Raw genomic sequence first — 19,747 nt, 5'->3', positions numbered from 1 at the left:
GATTAGCTCTGACCCTTACAAATCAAAGGATGTTTTCTAACACCACGCTTATATTGTTACTTAATCAAAGTTTAGTATAATGTGATATCATGATAGGTATCGATCATTTCTTCTCCTAGAGATCATTAAAAAGATGTCTTTCTTGTTCTTTTTCTTGAGAATTTAAAAAAAATATTTTGGGGGGAAAGTAAGAAAAGGGAAGAAAGAAATTAACTCAGGAATTAGAATAAATTTTTTAGAATCTCTTTTATGTTTAAGTATACCAGTCAGCAGGCCTCATAGGCACAGATTATTAACCCTGAATCTGAAAAGAAAATAATCAAAATACATTATCACTGATAAAACAGATCATAGTTAACTTTCTCCTCTTGTCTTCTCTGAAAATGGGAAGAAGGAAAAAGTGAAACCAATACCCCTCTAGTGGTGATACAGAGAGGAAGGAAAAAAAAATTTTTTTTCAATTATACTTCAGCCCAACCAGTGTGGCTCAGTGGTTGAACATCAGTCCATTAACTAGGAGGTCGTGGTTCAATTCCCAGTTAGGGCACATGCCCAGGTTGCAGGTTCAATCCCCAGCGTGGGGCATGCAGTAGCCCCAACGCTGGGGATTGCTGTGTCAGTGTCCTGGTAAATGATGCCCCTCTCTCTCTCTCTCTCTCTCTCTCTCTCTCTCTCTCTCTCTCTCTCTCTCTCTCTCTCTGTCACACGCACACATCTCTCTCTCTCTCTCTCTCTCTCTCTATCTCTCTCTCTCTCTCTCTCTCTCTCTCTCTCTCTCCCTCCCTCCCTCCCTCCCTCCCTCCCTCCTTCCTGCCCTTCCTCCCTCCCTTCCTCTCTAAAAAATCAATAAAAATATTAAAAAAATAAAAAATTACAATTTAGTCTCTATTTTCTTGGTGAAATTTTTGCCTCGATAGTTTTCACCTCATTTTTCTCCTCATTCCCAATTTCTTCTTAATATGCAAACAAAGAAAAATAAACTGCCAGCCAAAATGCAACTCACCTTACCTAGCAGGTTTGGCTCAGTGGATAGAGCATTATTGGCCTATGGACCAAAGGGTCCCTGGATTTGATACTGGTCAGGGTGTGTACCTTGGTTGCAGGATCCTCCCCAGCCTGAGCCTTGGTTGTAGCTCATGCAGGAGGCAACTAATCTATGTGTTTCTGTCACATGGATCTTTTTCTCTGTCTTTCCCTCTCTCTTCCACTCTCCCTAAAAATCAATGGGAAAATATCCTCGGGTGAGGATTAACAAAAAGTAAATAAAAAATGCAACTCACCTTCACGCCCACCCCTCAGCGTGATATCAGAGGAGCAGCTTGTGAAGGACCTGGAGCCCAGAGAGTCCAAGCTTTCAAAGGAATCTTCTCTCCTATGGCTGCCTGGGGGCACAGGGAACTCTCCCCGGTCAGCACACCAGATATCTCCGTACCCACTGTCCCTGCCACTTCGTTTCAGACAGCTGGAGTCTTCAAGTGCCTAAAAAGAATATTTTAGAGAATAAATTAGCATAAAATCCCAAACTGCAGTCAGTCATTACTTGTTTGTTTGCATAACTCAAGTTGTGCTTCATTTGATAGGGGGGGCAACCTATTAATCATAAAAATCTGATTTTAAAAAATTGGAAGATAAATCTGCTTTCCCACAATAGTTGGTCCTCATGTAACACCAAAGAGATATTCATTATTATTTAATAAAGTAGTACAATCTAAATAAAAGTAAGGAAGGGGAGACATTTTAATACAAAAAGTTACTAACTAAATTTACTAAAATCAATTATTATCTAGAGTTATCTGGCAATAAGTATGAATGGAGTTAAAGAGAAAAATCAACCTGTACTTTGATATCCAAAAAAAAGATAAATTAATTAATTATAACCATCCTACATTCAGCAAATAGTTGAGGAGATATATATTAAACAAAAAAAGTACTTGAATTTTTTAACAAAAAGTTTAAAACAGAGAGGAGCAAGTACAGCAGGTATACATGTCACAGAATTTATCTATTTTCATTGATTATGAAACCTAAATCTGAACCAAGAAAAGCAGACTTGTTGGCTGACATACAAAATACTTTTCCTGAATCTAAATTAAGTATTTGTTGGCTCATGTAAGAGATGCACAAAAACATGGCAAATGTCAATAACTATAGGTTCATAAATCACATAACATTTACACAAAATCAATATTTCTAATTAGCATTTATCTATGAAAGTAAATAACAAAATACAAGTGGTCTTTTTAAAATTAGTATTTAAGTAAATGTAACATAGTCATGATACAGAGTAATAATTAATTAATGAGTTAATACAGAGTAATAAACTCTTAATGTTTTAATATGGTGAATGTAACTGTCATTATAGTATAAGTCGGGAATGTTAGCTTCAGGTGACTTCGCTAAAACAGAGATGGTTTTAGATAATGGGGTACATTTATGAATTTTCTTAAGTATAATAGATATTGTGGCTATATGGAAGAATTTCCAAACACCAAAAATAAAAAATCTTATTCTTAAGACACGCATACTAAGTATTTAGGGGTGAGATATCTGCAATTTACTTTAAAATGATTAAGTAAATAAAACATAAGTGGATGAACAGATACATAAATAGATCAAGTCAATATGGAAAATTTTAATAATTGAATCAGAGGATATATATTTGTTGTACTCTAATTATAAATATATTATAAATATTCTCAACATGAAAAAGTCGATAAAAGAATGTTTACAATGAATAATCAGCAGCTCCCTCAGGCATACTTTTGGCTAAGGCTGGATTTGTCAATCTGTAGTTGAGCTTTTGGACAAGTATTTAAAGAACTAATAAAGTCTAGTAGAACTATGTGAGATTTTTACATGCTTTGGATGCCAGACAAACGTGTTAGAATTAACATCCTGTCATGAAAATGTAAGCACCTACCTTGTACCCTATTTCCAAGCATATGGGGAAGCTGAGCCTAATGCTGGTATCACCTAGATATATCTCATAACATAAAAAGATTAAAAATTTTAAGTAATTCTTTTTTTGAGTGGATTTCTGAGAGGAAGGGAGAGGGAGAGAGAGATAGAAACATCAATGATGAAAGAGAATCGATCAGCTTCCTCCTGCACACCACACACTGGGGATTGAGCGTGCAACCCAGGCATGTGCCCAACCGGAATTGAACCTGGGACCCTTCCATCCACAGGCCAATGCTCTATCCACTGAGCCAAACCAGGTAGGGCTTAAGTAAATCTTTTGACCCATCAGGTTTCTTAAACACACTGGTGTAGCCATAGGGTCCTCTCTACACAGCGAGATGACTTTTGACCTCATAAATGTTAGTTATTTATAACAGGCCACCACAGTTATAAAAGAACCGGAGTCTGACCCTGGTGCCTGGTTATGTTGGACTTCACTCTGACAAGTCACCGGAGTCACCTCCAACTTACAGGGTAACTCAGGTGCAACAGCTTATCCCAAGTGTTTTTTGTTTTGTTTTTTAACTGATATCATGGATTGGCCATTAAGCATTATCTACTGAAGTTGGAAAGTTAGAAGAACACAATGGTTTTGATTTTTAACAAAACAGATGCCAAACAAGATTACAGATCTACACGCCTCTTATGGCTATTCCCACCCTATAATAATGGAATAAAACCACTGCTATAGTTTTTAAGTATTGAAAAAAAATTTTTTAATAAAAAATGTTTACCTACTCCGATTTCCCATGGGTGACAGGAAACAGCTTTAAAAGAGCATTCCCAGCACATACACTGCACCAGCCTTATTCAGCCTGAGTCAGACTGCCGTAAAAAGGACCAAGGGCTGTTAAGAGAACACTAACACGGGGGCCAAAGTCCGATATTGTTTTTAACTGGATGTTTTCTTAGCTGAAATAGCGGAGGCAAAGTTATGATCGTGCCCAAAGCCCCCTTGCATGTTCCTCCATCAGTCTTACCCTCCTCCACCTCCTCCACGTATCTGCTCATCTGTCTCCAGCAGCCAATTGTACTGCACAAGGAGGGATCTTTTGTCTTGTATGTTTTCCCAACACCTGCTGCAAGGCTTGTACATGATAACATCTCAAATATTACTTGAATTAACTGTTTCAAGGAATTTGAGTAAAGTGCTATAAACTCTTTACAATTCAAAAATAATAAAAATGAGCCCTCTCAGGGTTAGAGCATTGGCCCATGCACCAAAGGGTCGCAGAGTCAATTCCCGGTCAAAGAGATGTGTCTGGGTTGCAGGTTCAATCCCCTGCCCTGGTCAGCTCATACAGGAGGCAACAATGTAATACTCTCAATGTAATGCTTCTCTTTCTCTCTCTCTCTCTTTCTCTCTCTCCACCCGTCCCTTTCTCACTCCACTTCCTTCCACTCTATCTAAAAATCAATGAAAAACATATAATATCCTTGGATGAGGATAAAAATCATCATCATTATCATCATCAAAAAGGAAGACTGAAACTTTCTAAGCTATATAATTATATAAATATATATATATATATATATATATATATATATATATATATATATATTTTTTTTTTTTTTTTTTTAAAGCCTAAATGACCATTATGACTGGACAACTGGCCAATAGCTATGACAGGCACTGACCACCAGGGGGCAGACACTCAATGCAGGAGCTACCCTCTGATAGTCAGTGCACTCCCACAGTCAACTTCTCACAGCCCCTCCCTTCCCCATGCTTGTCCCCATTGGCCCTGACTAGGGTGGGTTGGCTGGCCAACCTCCCTTGGCCCCTTCCCCAAGCCTTCCCTCCCCAATTGGGGTTGAGGCCAATCAACCTTCCAAGGTCCTTACCCCTGACCGGCCTGCCCCAATTAGGATAGGAGACAGCCTCGATTGGTCCAGATCTTCACCCGAATTCATGCACCGAGCCTCTAGTCTTTCTATAATGTAAATGGCTGAACTCAGGCAAAACTAAAGATTAGGGAAGATATAAGGCTTGGTAATCATTTTCATCCTGGTCTACATTTCTATCTTCCATTCATGACAACTAACATTTATTACATGCTAGAGAATAATACTAAATGCCTTCTTGGTAGAGTATCAGTTCATCATTATAAAACCTATGGAGCAACTATTTGGCAAAACTACAGTCAGACCTGGCACCCAACTCTCCTCAAATTGTCCTTAAACAATCAAAAGCATTAAAACAAAGCATTCTAATTTTAAAAAGCCATAGCATGTTTCATGTACAGTGGTGCCTCACACAACGAACTTAATTCGTTCCAGGAGCAAGTTTGTTATGCGAAAAGTTCGTTATGTGAAACGCGTTTTCCCATAACAATACATGTTAAAAAAAATAATTCGTTCTGTAGCATAAAATATGCTAAGATGACATAAAAAAAGATAAATTTTTTGTTATTATTTTTATTTAGATACATCTAAAAACATAATTTTTTTAAAAAAAAACACACATTTTTTTAATTTTAAGACAGACTAAGTAGAATCTACCGAATCTTGCACATCTTCATCCATTTTCTGCTTTTTGGCCGATGGTTTCATGAAAAACCTGTCCAAAGTCGTTTGTTTTTCTCTTTTCTCCAACATCTGCCGGAAATAACGGACAAGAGTATTGGAGTAAAGATCGTTGATCCTGTTTGCTTCAGCTGAATCCGGATAGTGGGCATTGGTAAACTCCTGAACTGCTTTCCATTTGACCAGGATGTTCTTGATGTCAGCAGTTGGGATTGGTTGATTGTTTGATTGTTGCTCCTCGTTATCAGATGACGCTTCCCTTTGAGCATTGTCCTGTTGCTGGACCAGAAGTGCTTGGAGCTCTTCAGTTGTCAGCTCTTCTTCGTGTTCCTCAATAAGCTCCTCTACATCCTCTTCCTCTACCTCTAATTCCAACCTTTGGGCCACTGTGATGATGTCCTTCACCACTTCTGTGTCATCAACTACTGCTTCTTCCTGGGTCCACGAAGGCACAAGCATCTTCCAAGCAGAAATGAGGGTCCTTTGTGACACTTCTTCCCAGGCCTTCTGTATAAGTCGTATTGCCATAAGGACATCAAATTTCTCCTTCCAAAACTTTCGGACAGTCATATTGTCTCCACCAAACTCGCATTCTTCAAACACCTTATTAAAGAGGGCTCTAGTGTAGAGTTTTTTAAAGTTCGCAATAACTTGCTGATCCATTGGCTGAAGAATGGATGTGGTGTTTGGTGGCAAATACTGCACCTTGATAAAAGGATAATTTTCCTGCAATATTTCCTCTAGGTCTTTTGGGTGAGAAGGGGCATTGTCAAGTATCAGAAGGGCTTTGAGCGGCAGTTCTTTTTCCAGCAAGAATTCCTTCACGGCAGGAGCAAAGGTTTCCAGAATCCATTCGTTGAAGATAACTTGGGTCACCCAGGCTTTTTGATTGGACTTCCAATGGACGGGCAGTTTGGACTTAATAACGTTATTTTTCTTGAAAATTCTTGGATTTTCAGAGTGATAAACCAATAGAGGTTTGATCTTGAGGTCTCCGCTGGCATTAGACGAAAACATAAGGGTAAGTCTGTCCTTCATGGCTTTGTGTCCTGGCAATTTCTTCTCCTCTTTTGTAATGAAGGTTCTGCTCGGCATTCTTTTCCAGAAAAGACCCGTTTCATCGGCATTGAACACTTGTTGTGGGCAGTATCCTTCAACCTTAATACATTTTTGAAAGTTAATAGAGAACTTTTCTGCTTCTTTCTTGTCAGCACTGCCAGCCTCACCATGCATAGTAACGCTGTGGATTCCACACCTTTTCTTAAATCTAAAAAACCACCCCCTGCTGGCTTTGAATTCTTCTTCATTATCTTGATTGCTGCTACTTCCAGGGACGTTTTTCTTTAGATCGTCATAAATTCTCTTGGCTTTGTGACAGATAATATCTTGGGTTGTTACGTCACCTTTCACCTGCCTGTCCTTAATCCAAATCGCTAATAGCCTCTCCATTTCCTCGTGGATTGAAGACCTATGTTTTTCATGAAATAGTTTTGATACTCCTTTGGCTACTTTGGCTGATTTGATTGCATCCTTATTTGTCAAAATGGTGAAAATGGTGGTCTTGCTGAGGCCAAACTCTTTGACGAGGTCACACTGTTTTACCCCACATTCACTCCTTCTAATTAGTATTTCCTGTTTCATTTCAACAGAAATCACCTTCCTGCTTTTTTTAGAAGCCATGATATAAAAAAAATATTGAGTTTAACTTAAAAGGACGACTGCCGTGATACGTGCGTGATTTAATTCGTAATGAAGAACGATTGCCGAGATACGTGCTTAAGTTAAGCGCAGTGACTAACGACTGCCTGCAGTGCCTGCGAGGAAGGATGCAATACATCGGCAGCGATCGTGGAAGCTCGGGCGAAGCAGTTGTGGAAGCTCGGGCAAAGCGGTCGTGGAAGCTTGGGCGACTTCGTTGTGTGAAACGAAGTTCGTTGTATGAATCATGAAATGAAGTTTGTTGTGTGCAGCGTTCGCTGTGCGAGGCGTTCTTTATGCGAGGCACCACTGTAAAAGCATTCACTACTCCTTAGGAAACAGAAGCAGTATGTAGAATTGTGGAAATACAGAAGTATAGGCATTAGAGGTAATCCTCCATGACTAAAAAAAATACTACGATTTTTTAAAAAGTGAGTAGCTTTCATACATTTTAATAACCCTGAAGAACCTTTCTTCTACAGGTTGAATTCATAATGAACATAGGAAGATTTACGTATACAAAGTATCTAAGAAAGGAAACAAATGCCTATTGTCGAGTTAGCTAGAATTAAGAGATAAATGCCTATATCCTGGACACTGCTCTGAAATAGACTCACTTACTCCCTGGTGGTGGCATACAAAGGCAGCCAATGAGTAACAATCTTCTCTACGCATTCCAGTCTAGACCAGAGCAAGGATGGTTAGACCTTCCACATTTGCTCTACAGAAGGAGAAGAATGAAATGGAAGGAAAACAGAAAGGGGAAGGGAGGGAAAAGGAGAAAACAGTATTAGTTATGGTAATCCTCTCATACAGATATACTTTCCTTACCTTGGTCAGAGCTTGTCCCAAAAGATTCTCAAATGCTTTCAAATTAAGATATGGACCATTATAGTAGGGGTTACTTTGTGCTTTTCTTCCCAGCCAGTACAATGTTATCAAAACCTTGCAAAAAAAAAAAAATTCCATAAAACAAAAAGATCAGTCTACTTATGGCAAGTAACTGCAAAGCAGGTGAGCACTCCAGATAAAAGAGCATATCTATCTATGGCTGAAAATAGATTTTTCTTTTAAATTTTAAGGAAAAGAGTCATTAAAAATGTTATTCACTCTTCCTAGATTTCACAGTTAGATTCCTGGTCAGGGCACATGCTCAAGTTTGCAGGCTCCAGTCGCCACCATTTGGGGGCATTCAGGCATTCTCTGAGCACATTCTCAGACCAAAAGCTCGATCCCAACAGGTATTCATTCATGAATTCTACTAGTACATATGAAAAGGGGGGCGGGGGGGTAAACTTTTAATGCAATAAACATTTTTATAACAACAAACTTAGGAAATGGACACTTAAAATCAATAATTCTCAGCTTTCCTAAAGGTACTGAGCTCTTACGTTTTTAATAAGTTGTCACATCAGAAATTCTCCTAATACAAGTAGGATATTATAGATATTATATAAGTCCACATTGAATAATCATCTAGAGTTTCTAAACATTCAGAGGTGTTCCTTAAAGTCTGATTTGATGGTTTCTGACTTACTCCCCTAAAAACCCTAACGTATGTTCACTGGCCTTTACCACGTGACTAACATACGAGAAACCACTTTGTAAGTTTAAACTATCCTCTTACCACCATGAAGACAGACAATATGTTTAACCGTATTTTAACATATTTAGAGTTTGTGACTGGTTGGTTTGTAGCAAAAATTTCAGATAAAAAGATAACAGAGAATATCAGATATTTCTAGATCCCACAGCCTTATTACAGAACAAGTACAAAACCATCTATAATATTCCATTAAACATATCTTACATTTTTCACTCTCCTATCGGTCTCTTCTTGCCTGTAAAGAAAAAAGAGAAAATATCTATTAATATCTAAGAACTTTAAATTATTCATTATTAATTGAAGCTCATTTCTATGAATATTAATACCACCTGGAAGCTCAAAAACTTCAGAAAAAAAATTCCTGCATTCATTGATTTCATGAAACAAGCATCAGTTTCTATTTAAAAGGTTGTATTTTCTCATTTTATTCGTTACCATCTAGTTTCTAAAATGCAGTATTTGCATTTCCTGTATTTATTTTAAACAATGCTTAAACCCTATCAAAAGGGGGAAATGTGCTCATGGCAGGGGGAACAAGAAACAGAAGAAAGAAAGGCTATTTCTCACAGAGTTCTCATCTCCATCATCCACATGAGTTTTCTCACCCAAGTTCCCCAGAGCAAACTGCTAAGACTAAAACCCTGCAGATGTTGGAAGTAATGTTTAAAAATTACTGTGAGCCTAGCCAGCCTGGCTCAGTGTTTGAGCATCGACTTATAAACCAAGAAGTCATGGTTAGATCCCTGGTCAGGGCACATGCCCAGGTTTCAGGTACAGTCCCCAGTGGGGAGCATTCAGGAGGCAGCCAGTGGATGACTCTCTCTAATCACTAATGTTTCTCTCTCTCTCTCTCTCTCTCTCTCTCTCTCTCTCTCTCTCTCTCTCTCTCTCTCTCTCTTTCTCTCCCTTCCTCTCTGAAATCAATAATAATAATAATATATATATATATATATATATATATATATATATATATTTTTTTTAATAGCCGTGAATCTCCCCCTGAAGAGATTTTGCTCTATTACAAAAATCATGTGTTTTTTTTTCCTTTACCTATAACAAGACATGACATTTATGGGTGAAGTTAAAAATAGGCTGATGTCACCACAATGTTGAAGAAGTAACCATATGAGTTAATTAATAAAAAAGAACTTAGGTTGCCCTAAAATAATGTGCTTTCAGTTGTTAAAGACACTTCAGCAGGATCAATGTGAGACTTTAGATCCTGAGCTGGATGACTTCTAAGGTGGCTTTTCAGTCTAAGAGTTTATAAGGAGTAAATGTGTAAGATAAAATACATACACACACATGCTATATTTAAGACGTACATAAAACACATATACCTGGTAAGACATAGGAAGACAGAAAGAAAAGAAGGGGAAAATGAGCACACATATTTAATTTAGGTTTCAAAGACTCAATGAAATAGCTAAAACCATTCCTTTCCATAAAACGAACTTGAAATGAAATGAACCTAAGGAAAACATTACTCCTCCCATCTATCCCTGAAACATCATGTCAAAAATAACATTTACAAGCTTTCACACTACTGTGAAAATAGAAATTGGTATCACTACTCTAACTTCTGGCCCACTCAGAAGTATCTCTTCAAGCTGAATATGTTCATACACTATGTCCTAATAATTCCATTCCTAGGCATATACCCAACAGAAATGTTTACATATATTCACCTTAAGTCATATATGACAATGTTAAGTCATATATGACCCCTTATAATAAGATGGAAGCTACACATAATTCTTTAACAGTACAATGACTAAATTGTGGAATATCCACACAATGAGATATCATATAGCAATTAGAACAAATAACCCACAATTGCATTCAACCATATGGTTCAACTTCACAAATGGGAAACGAAAGAATCCAGATACAGAGAGTATATAGATTGTTACCAATAATTCATGCCAAGTACAAGAATAGGCAAAACAAAGACATGATGTTAAAAGTCAAAACAATGGTTACCCTGGTGGGAGAAGATGGTGCAAGTGATTAAAAATGTGGGGGTTTCTAGGACACTGATAACTTCTTGTACTTTGATCTTGAAGCTGACTACCTAAGTAAGTGTGTTCCATCTCTACCATCTGGTGCATGAAATTCATGCATGGGGGGAGGGTCCCCTCAGCCCAGCCTGCAACATCTCCAATAAGGAACCCCTAAAACCGGGCCAAAAATGGCAGTTGGACATCCCTCTCACAATCCAGGACTGCTGGCTCCTAACTGCTCATCTGCCTGCCTGCCTGATTGCGCCTAACTGCCCCTCCTGCCGGCCTGGTCGACCCCAACTGCCCCCTTCTGCTGACTCCTTACTGCCCCCACTGCTGGACTGGTCACCTCTTACTGCTTCCCCCCTTTAGCCTGGTCGCCCCACATAGCCTGCTGTTCAGTCATTTGGCCATCCCTCACTAACCCCCCTGCTGGCCTGGTTGCCCCATGCAGCCTGCTGTTTGGTCGTCCATCCAGTTGTTTCGGTCGTAACAGCCCCTGACTTTTTATATATTAGGATAATAAAAGCATAATATGCTAATTAGGCCAGACAGCAGAACAACCTTCCAGGCATCCTTCCACGTGACTTTCCAGATGAAGCCAGGGCTATGAGGGCCGAGCCCCTTGCACAAATTTTGTGCATTGGGTCTCTAGTAACTCAATAAAGTCAATAAATAGAATTTCACAGCCCAAGTGCTCAAATCATAGTTTACTTCTTAAATAAAAAAAGAAAAGCACCTTGTAAAAATTAACAACATTTAATTTTGGAAGTGACAGAGGCAAAAATCACTAGAAACTAGTAATAAAAGATAGTACATAGAGTTGTGAAATATATATATGTTCTTTTTTAGATTTATGACCAACATGCACACCTCAGATACTGAATTAGCCAAAGCACAAAAGAATAAGCAACACTCAGTTGCTTAGCAAAGGATATAGCAGGCTGAAAAATCCCTACCTTATTAAAAGTGGGATGCTTTGTGTTGAACGTTATAATAGGAACAACAGAGCTCTCTGGAACCCCAGACTTTCCACAGCCCTCTATAAAGGTTCTCATTCAAAACACTCATATACTACTCATTTTTTATTACGATAAAGCAATCGCTGTAAATACAAAGTATGGCCTCTTCCGTCATAAACAGGCACAATAATCAGTGAACTTGGCACTACAACCTTTCACTCTATGTTCCCTTCTAAATATGGGCATTTACAACGCGCTCTTGAACATAATGATACATCGGCAGCCAACTTAGTGTCCTATCACTGAACTGCAGCGCCAGGAATTCAAGTAGTCAATGATTTGCTGGAGTCATGAGACGCCACTTTCTGACACACGACAAACTCATCCCGCTGCATGGAAGTCCGTAACCAGGCAGCTCCTCTGCCTGCTGGGCCAGGACACGAGTTCAAGGCCTTTTAAATAGAAAAAGCACAAGGGAGGAGGCTCATAACACAATACTCTCCCTGAGCCGGCCAAGTCACTGCCCAACCAGTCAGAACCAAAATTAAGGTAGCCTTACCTCCAAAGTTGGCTGCCTCCCCCATAACAAATATTTTGAGAGTTGCCTTAGCAAAAACTCGATGTTAAGAGCAGGCCTTGGGTCTGACCTGAGTCCCACTGGCCATGTTTGTCTTGGCAATTTACTTGATTCTCAAACTTTCAGTTCCGTTCTGGAGAAACTGGCGATAACATCCTCTGGCAGGAAATGCACACAGGTACTCAGCAGGGCCCCTACCCTCGAGGCAGGTACTCCTCCGGAAGCAGTTACTATCACTAAGCTATGTGAGGACAGAGTCCATCCTATTCACCAAGCTACCCACAAAGGCCTCCCAGCACAGCCATGTGGGGACCGCAGTGTTTAAGACTGCAGCCAGTCTGCCTGACACACCCATCTCTCATCGCTCTTTATTTCTGTATTTATAACCATCTCCTGCACGCATTCATTTATTCTCTCTCTTTCCTCTACCAAAATCCAAAAGAATTTCTGTCGTTTTGTTTACTAGCATATCCCAAGTGTCTTTTTGACAGAGTGTCTACCACTTGGCAAGCACATAAAAATATTTTATTAAAAATATCTAGTACAGCCCAGCCAGTGTGGCTCAGTGGCTGAACATGACCAGGAGGTGACAGTTCAATTCTCAATCAGGGTACATGCCCAGGTTGCAGGCTCAGTCCCCATTGTGAGATGTGCAGGAGGCAGCCAATCAATGATTCTTTCTCCTCTTTGATCTATCTATCTATCTCTCCCTTACTCTCTGAAATCAATAAGCTTATATTTTTTTAAAAAACAAATAAATAAATAATTTCAAGCACAATGCATTGCACACAGAGGCTCTCAAACACTGACTGAACGCATTTATTTAGCTTACAGAAATGACATTTAGCTAAAGAGAGCCTGAAATAATAAAAGCCAGATAAAAGCCAGGAAGATTCCTAATAAATATTCAAATGATGTCAAAGAACAGTTAAATTGAATTAGCTTATTAAAATATACCACAAAAAATAAAAAATAAAATATCCAAGTTTGATTCAAATTATATTGAGATTCACAATTGGGTTTCTTTTTAAGCTACTATCTTGAAAATCACAATAAAATGAATTCTTTATAATCATTCATCAGTGACCCAGAAAAGGCACAGATTCAAAAACAAAGACCAACTTCAAAGCACTGAGTACAAAGATTAACTGCTAGTCTCTACAATAAAAACACTTCCCAGCATCCTAGCTGGTGTGGCTCAGTGGTTGAGCATGTATCTATGAATTAGGAGGTCACAATTCAATTCCCAGTCAAGGCACATGCCAGGCTGTGGGCTCAATCCCTAGTAGAGGACATGCAGGAAGCAGCCAATCAATGATTCTCTGTCATCATTGATGTTCCTATCCCTCTCCCTCTTCCTTCCTCTCTGAAATCAATTTCTTTTAAAAAGAAAGAAACACTTCCCATCAGAGTTCTGAAAAACAGAGGCCAAAGAATCCAAGCCTACCTAGAAACCCAAATCTAACATAAAAAGGTACAGAGATAAAACATTAATAGTTTGAAAAAAATGACTATGATGAGTATGTTGCTAGTATTCCCTGCATATCACACACAAATTTTTTAAAATTACAGTTGACATTCAATATTATTTTATATTAGTTTTAGGTATACAGAAAAGTGGTTAGACAACCATATAATTTACAAAGCAATCTCTCAGTATTTCAAGTACCGACCTAGCACCATACATAATTATTGCAATATTACTGACTATATTCCCTATGCTGTACTTCACATACACTAATTTTTAAATATTGTATTTGATATTCAAGAAATACCAAGTATAACATAAATATAATCTTCCACTCTGTTAATGGAATAGCTCTGGTAATTTCTTCCCTACCTGACAAGCCCGGGAGACATACAGGCCCATTACAGACCTCAGATCTCTGTCACAGGTCAGGAATAGCCACTAACTCTCAAGTGAGCCCATCAGTAAGCACATCCATCTGTCACCATCTTATCCTAACAGCTGTCAGGTATACTTACAGCCACAAAGCTCTGGGACTGATCCCTTCTGTAGTCAAAGCTATTTTAGAATACGAGTACAAAATATTAATGAAGAAGAACCACGGCCAACCAAAAGGCCAGGGAAACAGAATCCATGTGGGTGCTCTGGCTCCCTGCAGGAGATCCCACGCCAGGCTCTCCCCTGAGATGACTGCGTGGCTAAGAGGGCAGGCTCTGGGGTCAGTCTTCCTGGGTGTGAATTCTGGATCCACTCTGATTAGCTGTGAGAACTTGCTCATTTTTTTTTTAACTCTGTGTCTCCATACTATCACCTGGAAACAGCATACCGATCTCACTGGGCTTACATCAGAAGTTTAAAATGTGCCTAACCCAGGCAGATCAAGTAAAGGAGATGTTTCAAGACTATCCTCCAATTCCCCATCTCATCCAACAGTATGGAGGAAGGCTAACAGCCAGGAGACAGCCAAGTTTCCCAGCACAGAGAATTCCCCCCAGGAAAGTCATTTCTGTGAAGCACAATTGATAATTCATATTATGCTTTCCTTGCCCTCTTGCTATGCAAGACTATGAACAAGATATAATTTCTAGAATAAGGGCAAACAAAAGAAAAGGCAAACTGGGGTGATATTTCTGTCGTTGGCCAAACATCCATGTTAATACCAACCCAGCCCCCCTCACCAACCCTTTGTCTACCAGGGACTGCTCCTTGGCCAATACCCTACATTTTCCAAAAGCTCAAAATCTGGGAGGGGGAATAATATGCATACTAGTTCATTGCCAACATCTATCTCCCTCATATCTGAGAGCATGGTTTGAGAACAAAGTATTAAAGGATGGGATTATAGCTTCATTACAGTTTGGGACAGCCAGTGTGTTCTAGGGCCTCATCAAAATATTTCCCAATACCTTCTGTTTATCGAAGAGCTAAGCCAGGGCCCACACGCATGCACCCACAACAGACATTCCTAGAGTCTCCTCTGGTGGACTGCAAAGAGCTGAAACCATACCTGATTCATGGTTACAACCCAGAATTCCACCACAAGTCTGGCTAAGGCAGCAAAACATCCAGATGTTCCTGAACAAGCTGCCTACAGCCACTCATGGAGCTAGTCCAGCCAGCAAGGACAGAGAAAGATGGAGGCTATTTCCAAAAAATAAGATAAAGCCTCATGGAGTTTGAAACACAATCCTATTTCTCTTTTTATTATATATTCCTCTCCCGTACTTGACATACCTTTTTTTTCTTCAAAGTACCAACCTCCTCATCTGCAACCCTGCAGGGTCCAGTCTCCTCATGTTCTGCCCTAATATCATAATTTAAAAAAGAAAGCCTCTTTTCTTCTCAAATCCCAACTCCTAACTTGTCCAATCCAACTTCTGTAGAGGTCAAACACAATTATCTTATCAAACCACCATCTGAGGAAACATATGATTGAAAATTCATGCTGGAATTTCTGATAGAGGACAAGTATTTTTGCTCCAGGTACCCTGAGAAGTTTGGCTCCACCTGCCACCACCCCAAGCTAACAAGGAATCTGGAATGTTATAAGGGATCCCAGTTTAGCTTCCTACTCCACCCAGTCTCCTCCCCGCCCACACACAGCCATCCTTCTTTCTACCCCTACTCCTACAGTCCCTAGAGTCCCTTTGTCTTCACCCAGAATAAGCCTCTATCTTTATTCCTCAGAAAAAAAAAATACATGCAATTCACTGGGTGATTATGTCCCCAGGCATCTACTTCCTGAAACTACTTCCCAGAGCAAAGGGTGAATTCTTCCTTCCTAAGGACCCACCCCTTCTATAGTTACCAGTTCTACCCTGCCCGGCCCTGCCCTGCCCTGCCCTGCCCTGCCCGGCCCAGCCCGGCCCTGGGTAGCAACTAGCTGAACTGAATGTTGCCTCTTGAGAAATGAGGTTGATGTTAGAGAAGTTGGGCTCACACATTACTTGGTCCTTCTCCAAGCCACAAAATAACTTCTACCCTCCAGTTGTTGCTTATGAGGTCTGGCCATCTGTTCAGTTTTAAAAATTTTTCTTTGAAGAAATGGTGTCCTGAGTCATGATTTCATAATCTGTCAGAGGTGTATGTGGTAAGAGTGGAGGTATATATGTGGCAGAGGGAGACCATTCAAAGCCAATGTCCTCCTCATGACAGCAGCGGCATCATTTGTACAAATGAAACAAGACAGGCTGCCTCCACATGGGCAGAAAGGAGGAATTCTAAGCAACTGGAAGGTACCAAGCGAATTTTTAAAAAAGACTGTGTAAAAATGTCTAACACTACTTTTACTGTCTCTGAGAAAAAGGCCTGCTTTCATTCCAAATGCAGAAATCAAAGAAGGATATTAGGAATATATTAGGAAATGCCTCCTTTTTCTATTAACATACGTTCTATTTTTCTAATAACGAAGCTCATCTATTGCATTATTTAAAATAGAACAAATACTACCACTTTTTTTTTTCTAATGACTATCAAATAAAAGAAAGAAGAGATCTGTGAATAAAAGCTAAAGAAGAATTATTATAAAACTGAAGTGAATCCTTCCTTCTCGCAAAAAGCAAAATACATTTAAATAAAAAGGAAATTCTTCCTTTCCTCCCACCTCCAACCCTAAAAATGAAACTCTATTCCAATTGACAATCTTCCAGTCATGTTAGACATATGTGACTCGTGGATTGTGATCTGCTTTTGTTACCTGGTTGTGGAAACTATGAAAAATAAAAATAAAAAATGACTCTTAAGAAAATAACACCACATCTGGAGGTAATCATTGACCACAAGTAGATAAACGTGATGATTCCTGTGCTTAATTATTGGAAATTCAACAGTGCTTTTGCCTCGCCACGCACACAATGCTTATTCCAAACATGACAAATGAGTAACTACCCTCCTGTTAAAAATAATCTGTCATTAAATTTCACACCCCTCCCACACATGACTAAAAATAGTTGTTTCTCTTAAAGAGAAAGGGAACAAGCGCAGGCATTCCACGGCCGTGGCACACAGTCCCACTTCAACAATGAAGAAGAGTGCTGTTGTGGGAGCTGAAGGGTGGGCTTTATTTCTAACTCCACCAGGCCCTTTTCTACTTTGTGCAAAATGTTCGCTGTTCCTAAAGCTGATTTTGCAATTGAGACTCACACCTCTATGTCCCCTGTGAGACTGCAACCCAGAAACAGACACTGAATACGGAATTTAGCATCCGTTATATGCTCTGTGTACTACCGATCAGATGTGTTGGGGAGAGGTTACAGGGGATGTCAATGATAGACCTACCCATAATTCTCCTTCTCTGGGTAACAGTGCTAGGGAACAGCAGCACTGGAAATAGTGGGTTTGGGTTCCAGACATTTTAAGTTTGAGACACTTTACAAAGTGGGAAGGTGAAGTAATTGATCATTAGACATACAAAGTAAGATGTTCAAGCTAGAGATGTAGATGGAGATATAAGCTACGGCACTGATTTTCAACCTTTTCCATCTCATGGCACACAGAAACTAATCACTAAAATTCTCCAGCGCACCAAAAATATATTTTTTGCCAATCTAACAAAACAAAACAAAAAAAAGGCATAATTTTGGTTCACTCACACGAGAAGGCTATTGTTGTGTTGACTGTTGTCATTTTCTTATTTGAAAATCTAAGGGAAGAGAGGTCAGAGCCTGTGACTAAATAGTCAGGTCCTCATGGCGTGTTTTAAAAATGTTTACAGCACACCAGTTGACAATTGCTGACTAGGGACTGGTCAGCATGCAAACGAAAGGTAAGTCCCAAAGCTAAAATGAGATCACCCAACAAAGAAGTGTAGGTAAAGAAAAGGTCTAAGGATTGAGTCCAACACAAAGGGGTTGAGAAGTAGAGGAAAAGCTGACAAGGAGAGAGGAACCTCCAGTGTGATAAGAATGGTGCTGGAGGGAAGGAAAGCAAGATGGAGGGAGCCAGGGTCAAAAAGGCTGCAAGTGGCCTAGCCAGTTTGGCTCAATGGATAGAGCATCGGTCTGCGGACTGAAGGGTCCCGTGTTCCATTTTGGTCAAGAGCACATGCCTGAGTTGCAAGCTCAATCCCCAGTAGGGGGCATGCAAGAGGCAGCCAATCAATGATTCTCTCTCATCACTGATGTTTAAATCTTTCTCTCCCTATCTCTTCCTCTCTCTGAAATCAATAAAAAAACAAATAAAAAGGTTACAAGGGCTGAGGAATGACCACTGGATTATTTTCTTAGCCCTTATATAGTATCTTACACATATACACAATTACTAATTATGTCTTCTTGAAGGAGGAAAAATAATATATCAACATAAACAAAAATCTTGTCGAAACCCTGATGTTCCTAAAGATACAATGTAGAACAATGCACTAGAAATCTCATGTCTCCTCCTGAACTTTTGAGCCAATGCTCAGCAAAGGCAGGATGAATTTTCACTATAAGTAATAAATCTGTAGTCCTTAACATCATGATTTTGGAACAACATGACATGCCAGGTGAAGTACTTTTTTTTTTTTTTTTTTTTACTAATATGAAATTTCTGTTTATTTAAGTAGGACTATTCCCCATCTTGGAGCAAAAAATATATCAGTCACAGTTAACAAATACACATTTTTTAAATTGTGAACAAACATACATGGTATACCTCAAAAGAGCTTTGGAAAAAATAATGTAAAATACAGGCTTCTTTTTTTGTTTGTTTGTTATTCCTCACTTGAGGATATTTTTCCATTGATTTCCAGAGAGAATAGAAGGGAGAGAGAGACAGAGAAACACTGATGTAAAGAGACATATAGATTGGTTGCCTCTTGCACACACCAAGACCAGAGCTGAGGATCCTGCAACCAAGGTACGTTCCGTTGACCAGAATCTAACCCGGGCCCCTTCAGTCCATGAGCCATTGCTCTATCGACTGAGCAAAACCAGCTAGGGTCAGACTTCATCTTTCTGAAGTGGCATGGGGAAATGTTGAACTACTGAAAAGGCTTCTTCAGTAGAAAGTCAATCAACTCCAAGAACAAGTGAACCCCCCTGTCATCTCTACCCACCCCCCTTACATTCCACTTTTAACTCCAGTTTTACAATCCTTTATTGCCATCAACTTGTAAACTATTGTTGTCTGAATGTATGAATGAATAGAATAATTTAGGATTCCTATTCCTTCATACTAGTCAAGGGCATGTTCAGGTGGTAACTAATCAATGTTCGTTCTCTCTCTCTCTCTCCCTCTCTCTCTCTCTCTCCTTCTTCTCCTTCTCTCTCTAAAATCAATGGAGACATATCGTCAGGTAAGGGTTAAAAAAAAAGAATAATTGCCTTTATTAAGCACTTTATAGTAATCATTAAATTGACTATTCAACATTAGCTCCTTTAATCCACACAATGATCTAATGATTTTCAGATTAGGAAACTGGAACTCTAAAGCTTAAGAAGCTTTCCCAAGGTCACGAAACTATTA

The 19,747-nt window shown here is 39.3% G+C and overlaps 1 protein-coding gene across 22 annotated transcripts in view; it reads right to left on the bottom strand.

The window, feature by feature from the left end:
• Window positions 1–19,747, bottom strand: part of LMO7 (LIM domain 7) — a 222,627-nt gene that overhangs the window by 54,922 nt on the left and 147,958 nt on the right. For 21 of the 22 annotated variants that reach the window (XM_045588711.1, XM_045588710.1, XM_045588705.1 and 18 more), the window contains 3 exons: window positions 8,996–9,026; window positions 8,017–8,130; window positions 1,281–1,479 (listed from right to left, as the gene is read on the bottom strand). In XM_045588711.1, the coding sequence (XP_045444667.1) occupies window positions 1,281–1,479; window positions 8,017–8,130; window positions 8,996–9,026 (344 nt within the window). The remainder of the gene's footprint in view (window positions 1–1,280; window positions 1,480–8,016; window positions 8,131–8,995; window positions 9,027–19,747) is intronic. The other variant, XM_045588707.1, reaches the window with a different exon arrangement.

The sequence above is a fragment of the Pipistrellus kuhlii genome, unplaced genomic scaffold, assembly GCF_014108245.1.
Source record: "Pipistrellus kuhlii isolate mPipKuh1 unplaced genomic scaffold, mPipKuh1.p scaffold_m20_p_3, whole genome shotgun sequence".
Classification (NCBI taxonomy): Eukaryota; Metazoa; Chordata; class Mammalia; order Chiroptera; family Vespertilionidae; genus Pipistrellus; species Pipistrellus kuhlii.
The sequence above is the reverse complement of the archived record's forward strand: the minus strand, read 5'-3'. Positions and strand labels throughout refer to the sequence as shown.